Source organism: Zerene cesonia, chromosome 2 (assembly GCF_012273895.1).
Source record: "Zerene cesonia ecotype Mississippi chromosome 2, Zerene_cesonia_1.1, whole genome shotgun sequence".
Taxonomy (NCBI): Eukaryota; Metazoa; Arthropoda; class Insecta; order Lepidoptera; family Pieridae; genus Zerene; species Zerene cesonia.
Window position 1 is genome coordinate 74,852 of NC_052103.1, and position 5,501 is coordinate 80,352.

Sequence of the window (5,501 nt, forward strand, 5' to 3'; positions counted from 1 at the left end):
TGATTATTAAATATCTTGAAATAAGTAATTAAATTTAAAAACACGCTCCCGCCTCGTTCAAGTTTCCCGCGCTTTTTCAAAAATATTTATTTATTTTTAGTAGTATCAAATGTCAATAAAATGCGCACTTGACTTCTTCTCTTTGTTTATGGCTTCGCCTTCACCTTCACCCAACAGAGGGACTGCAGTCTGCACAAGGACTGCACCAATGACCATTGTAAGAGGGAGAGCTTAGACCACAGATTAAGAACTAGTTACTACGCTGGTCTCAAATCAATTACAGATAATCCGACTGATATTATAGTGACATTTAACATGCAACTGGGTGGAACATAACAGACTAAATTTTAAGCGCACTTGGAGCAGCTAAAACCAATAGAGACGATACAATTCATAGATTATACACTTATGTAAGCACACAACAGCATTATAAATAAGCTTCTAACAGTATGGGTGGGATCCCCACCACACTTCTACCAGAGAACGTGATATGTTAATCCCTTTGTCCCATTTTTTACAGATGTAGTTCATACAAGGGGAACCAGATAACCTGGAATTCAATATTACGCCTAAATACTTTATTTTATTTGTGACTGGAATTTGCTCATCTCCAAGCATTATGGTTATTCAGCCGAATAAATTTAGAAAAATATAATGTCAAAGTCAAATAGAAACAGCTGACTGTCAAAATATAATAACAACATTTGATGTTAACACGATCAATTATTATGACTGAAAATATACTTTATTAATTCATAAGTACCTAAAATACATTTAATTAAGCAGTATATGGGATTAATAGTGGTTTCAGTGAGCCGATTAATAAATTAATTATCCCATTGATATAGAAATATTCTTAAAATGAGGATGATAACCTTAAATATTTTCCAAATGTCTAAAAAAATTATTAGAATAGGACAATTTCGATGTTTTTGTGAAGTTATACAACGTTCAAGTGATGCGCCACAAAAAATTATTGGTAAGTAGGAAAAAAATCAATCCCCTAAAAGCCGGAATAGCACTGCTGTTTTGCGAATGAGTACTAGTATATATAATTAAAACTACTTTTGTTTTTTAACATTATATCGTTACAGCTTCATATCCTATCCTATGCCTCAGATATAGTCGGATATAGATTATTTAAATCGTGTTCCATACATTAACTCACTCACTTTTTCATTTTTTGATTTCAATATTTTGTTTTTGCCGATGTATACATGTCTGTGCAAAATAACATATCCTGGGTTTTATTAAAATTCAGTAAGGTAGACTGCTATTAAACTTGAACATTATTTCTAGGAGACCCAAATCTTATTGACATTCACCCTTCATGGAGGCAGGATGAAGACGAAGATCTCAGGAAGCAAGTCCTTAGAGATATGAGGGTCATTCCCAACTTCATTACTGAAGAGGAAGAGGTCTCATTGCTCACTGAAGTGGAGTCACAGCTGAAGAAACTTAGATATGAGTTTGATCATTGGGATAATGTGAGTGCTTTTTGAAGTTTTGATTTTTGTTTTCAAAGGAATAATCAGAAGATTTACACAAGCTGATACATCTACTAAGTCTACTCAGAATGGTAATATTATCTGTGATGATATATATATATATTTAACTGTACCTCAGTATTCTCTTATATAAAACTAAATATATTTTCTTAAATAAAAAAGAAGATATTCATTGACAGGCAATCGTAGGTTACCGCGAAACGGAACGTAAGGCGTGGAACGAGCGCAACTCCGTGACGCTGTGCCGCGTGCGCGCGGCCGCGTTCGAGCCGAGCGCGCACCTGCTGCCGCACGCACACGTGCTCGACTTGGCGCCCGCTGGCTATATCAAGCCGCACGTCGACGCCGTACGGGTGAGTTGGGCCCCAACATTTCAAACTCAAACTGAAACATTTATTTATTCAATTAAAATTCCTATAGAAGTACTTTTGAATTGTTATAACATAGTTTTAACATTTACCATTGTGTTGGTAACATGCCTTATTTGAAGATTAAAAGATGTCTTTTTTCAAATTTCATCTATGGTAAAATAATATTTTAAAATAAAAAATATTTTAACTTAATTCTAAATATATTGATAATTAGGAAAGATACATAGTTTTTCAATGTCACACACAATCATTATTTTCAGTAACATAGTTTCTGGTCGATTTTTAAATATGGCTAACAATATATTATGTATAGCTTTTTGATTTCGTTTCAATGCAGAGAATATTTTTAATGAGATACAAATCAGATGCTTGTTTTTATTACTATTCTAATTAAAAATTCACATAAAAATAGCTAGGTCACTTGTTTTTGATAAGAAGGAAAGCATCCTGGATAGTGATTACATACGGCAAACTAAATATGTCAGTTCTGCGGCGACACGATAGCGGGCCTGTGCCTGCTGTCGGACGCGGTGATGCGGCTCATGCACGAGCTGCGCGCCGACCTCGCGCTCGACGCGCTGCTGCAGCGGCGCTCGCTATACATCATGAGGTGATGCACTATATACAGGGTGTAGCAGCCGACAGCGGGCCTGTGCCTGCTGTCGGACGCGGTGATGCGGCTCATGCACGAGCTGCGCGCCGACCTCGCGCTCGACGCGCTGCTGCAGCGGCGCTCGCTATACATCATGAGGTGATGCACTATATACAGGGTGTAGCAGCCGACAGCGGGCCTGTGCCTGCTGTCGGACGCGGTGATGCGGCTCATGCACGAGCTGCGCGCCGACCTCGCGCTCGACGCGCTGCTGCAGCGGCGCTCGCTATACATCATGAGGTGATGCACTATATACAGGGTGTAGCAGCCGACAGCGGGCCTGTGCCTGCTGTCGGACGCTTTGATGCGGCTCATGCACGAGCTGCGCGCCGATCTCGCGCTCGACGCGCTGCTGCAGCAGCGCTCGCTATACATCATGAGGTGATGCACTATATACAGGGTGTAGCAGCCGACAGCGGGCCTGTGCCTGCTGTCGGACGCGGTGATGCGGCTCATGCACGAGCTGCGCGCCGACCTCGCGCTCGACGCGCTGCTGCAGCGGCGCTCGCTATACATCATGAGGTGATGCACTATATACAGGGTGCAGCAGCCGACAGCGGGCCTGTGCCTGCTGTCGGACGCGGTGTGTCACACTCACGAGCTCGATCATATCTAGTCTTAGCAAAACTCTTTATAAGGAGAGCTCAAAAATTACTTTAGTTTTTTTGTGAACGATTAACCATATTTTTGTAAAGAAACATATTTTACTTAATTAGAAGTATTTTCTCGTAATTTTATCCTGTTTCTAGTGAAAATAAAATATGTTATTTGCCGAGTTCCCCCCCAAATTGAGATTAAGTAAGATTTATTTCGACTCGACATTTGAATGCAGATTTATTCTTATATTCTAAATGTGCCATGAAAATCCATCAACAGTATTATTTTAAAAATTCGCAACTTTTTTCAGCGGTGTTGCGAGATACGACTTCAACCACGCAGTACTGTCGAACGAAGAGAGCAAGTTCCGAGGAGCTAAGCTGATAAAAAAGCGACGTGTTGCCATCATCTGTCGAGAGCAACCCAATAAAGAGTCGGATTGACATCTACCACTTGTACCTGTTGTTTTTGTCATATTATTTATGTTCGACTATCACAAATGTATCGCTCGTTTATAGCCGCAAGTGTTGCCAACAAAGCTACATACATATTCAGTAATTTATTCGTCAACAGAATAAATATAGGCATTTTTTTTTCACTCTGTATTTTAATGTTGCGATTATATGCTGGATATGTGTATAGTTATGCCTGCGAGAAAAAACATAGTGCTATTTATAAAATGTGAGAAACAAGTCGAGAAGACTTGATCTATTTCCCTTTTATTCCCTACAAATCCCATGCAATGGTCAGTGAGTACAAACTAGACTGAGAGAAATAAATAATGTTAATTTCTTGTGATACTTGAATTATTGAATACCTGTAGTATTATTTAGATAATAAATTATTTTGTTACTGTTGTTAATAATGTTTTACTTATTTTGCCTCTTATGAAAATTAAAGTCAATGAAAAATTTCAATGCTAAAACTATTTTTCAACAAACTTATGATGTGACCTCGTAGTATGTCCGTTAACTTGAGCATAACATTTGCCAGCCCATTATTGATATGTTCAAAAATGATGTTGTCATTAGACTAAGAAACTTTGAAGAATATCTTAATTTCGGAATAATAAAACAAAAGAATCATAACACTTTATTTCAAAAATATTTAGTTACAATTTATTTCTCTACAATAATGTGTATTCGTACCTACTTTAACAGGCCTTTCGCCAGCGTGGACAAAGGAAATTCCGAAAGGAGATGTTTTCACGGGTTAAAGGGCTTTGTCTAATTAAACTGCATATATTCTTTGTCAATGCATGATTAATGAGAATTACTGCACATTTACAGACGAGTTTCGTCATAAAGTAGATATTGTATTACAGTTTGGTGATATATCCGTTTGGCTCATTGGTGCCTACTGGTAGTCACTGGCGTCGTCGAGGGTCTCCAGCTCGAGGTACTCCACGTCGCCGTCCGCGGCTGCGGTCCAGTCTTCGTCCTAAACAAATTCATATTCATATATCACATTTTTGGACATCACTACATAGTGTAAAACAAAGTCGCTTTCTCTGTCCCTATGTATGCTTCAATCTTTAAAACTACACAACGGATTTTGATGGGATTTTTTTAATAGATACAAGTGATTCATGAGGAAGGTTTATATAAATAATAAAGTCTATTAAACTGCATTAAGGCTTATAGCATTAAAAATTCTGCTATCGGTCTCATCGCTAAAAATGCCTTATGGAGACCCACATCCTTTTTCCTACCCTTCCCAGTCCTTTCGTTTTCTTTCTTAGTCCCTTTTAATTTGAAGTCGGCAATCCATTTGTAGAGGTGTAAGCTCTGCAATCGAACTTATGCTTTTGCAAATGTTCATGGGCGGTGGCAGCGCTTACCATCATGCGACCCGCCAGCTCCATTGCCGACGGTGTCATAAATTTTTTTTTATAGATGTCGCTACGGTGCTCATCGACAGAAACATCCCTCTCGAGAAAATGCCATTTTAAAAGGCAAGGAAATAACATTATTCCATTTGTGAAAATTCTAAGGTTGTTAATCTCAGGTTGGAGTATCTAACAATTCAAATTATATAATTTCATGTTGTACACGCTATACATACATGTTGCGCCTCCCGGCGGTGCACGTGCGAGTGACGTTTCATGGCCGCCATCGAACCGAACCTGAAATTTATGAATTGTTTATTAAACATTAAAAGTATTTTTTTCCTTTACAACTATAACAGTTCTGAATGTCCTTGACCAAATTTATTTCATGTATGTTTTATAATCAGCATAACATGTTGAAATTTCACTGTATAAATTGGACAGTCCGCAAAAGGTAAAAGTCAGATAGATATGAGTCATTATATTCGTTTATCTGACATAAGGGATGGAAGAGGTGATGAACGGGAAAGTCTGTATCAAAAATT

General features: G+C 38.4%; 2 protein-coding genes and 1 long non-coding RNA gene across 3 annotated transcripts in view; 1 reads left to right on the forward strand and 2 right to left on the reverse strand.

Moving 5' to 3' along the window:
• Positions 1-680: 680 nt before the first annotated feature.
• LOC119835114 (alpha-ketoglutarate-dependent dioxygenase alkB homolog 7, mitochondrial) lies at positions 681-3,998 on the forward strand. The gene is made up of 5 exons (XM_038359765.1): positions 681-979; positions 1,300-1,487; positions 1,688-1,861; positions 2,365-2,489; positions 3,439-3,998. The coding sequence occupies exons 1-5, from the start codon at positions 862-864 to the stop codon at positions 3,569-3,571; spliced, it is 738 nt and encodes a 245-aa protein (XP_038215693.1). The 5' UTR covers positions 681-861; the 3' UTR covers positions 3,572-3,998.
• A 209-nt stretch (positions 3,999-4,207) lies between these two features.
• On the reverse strand, positions 4,208-5,256 carry LOC119835118. The gene is made up of 2 exons (XR_005288027.1): positions 5,193-5,256; positions 4,208-4,568 (listed from the first exon to the last, which is right to left on the reverse strand). It is a non-coding gene; the product is annotated as an uncharacterized LOC119835118 (long non-coding RNA).
• Positions 5,257-5,445: 189 nt separating this feature from the next.
• The window catches only part of LOC119833660 (zinc finger protein 287-like), a 4,014-nt gene continuing 3,958 nt past the window's right edge, over positions 5,446-5,501 (reverse strand). The window contains exon 7 of the mRNA XM_038357779.1: positions 5,446-5,487. Within this exon, the coding sequence (XP_038213707.1) occupies positions 5,446-5,487 (42 nt within the window). The remainder of the gene's footprint in view (positions 5,488-5,501) is intronic.

Bases quoted from the DNA above. Each gene is read 5' to 3' on its own strand.
- LOC119835114 (XM_038359765.1), top strand. From the start codon at position 862: ATGAGGATGATAACCTTAAATATTTTCCAAATGTCTAAAAAAATTATT. The intron at 1,488-1,687 runs GTGAGTGCTTTT...ATTCATTGACAG, and splicing joins AGTTTGATCATTGGGATAAT to GCAATCGTAGGTTACCGCGA. The intron at 2,490-3,438 runs GTGATGCACTAT...AACTTTTTTCAG, and splicing joins CGCTCGCTATACATCATGAG to CGGTGTTGCGAGATACGACT.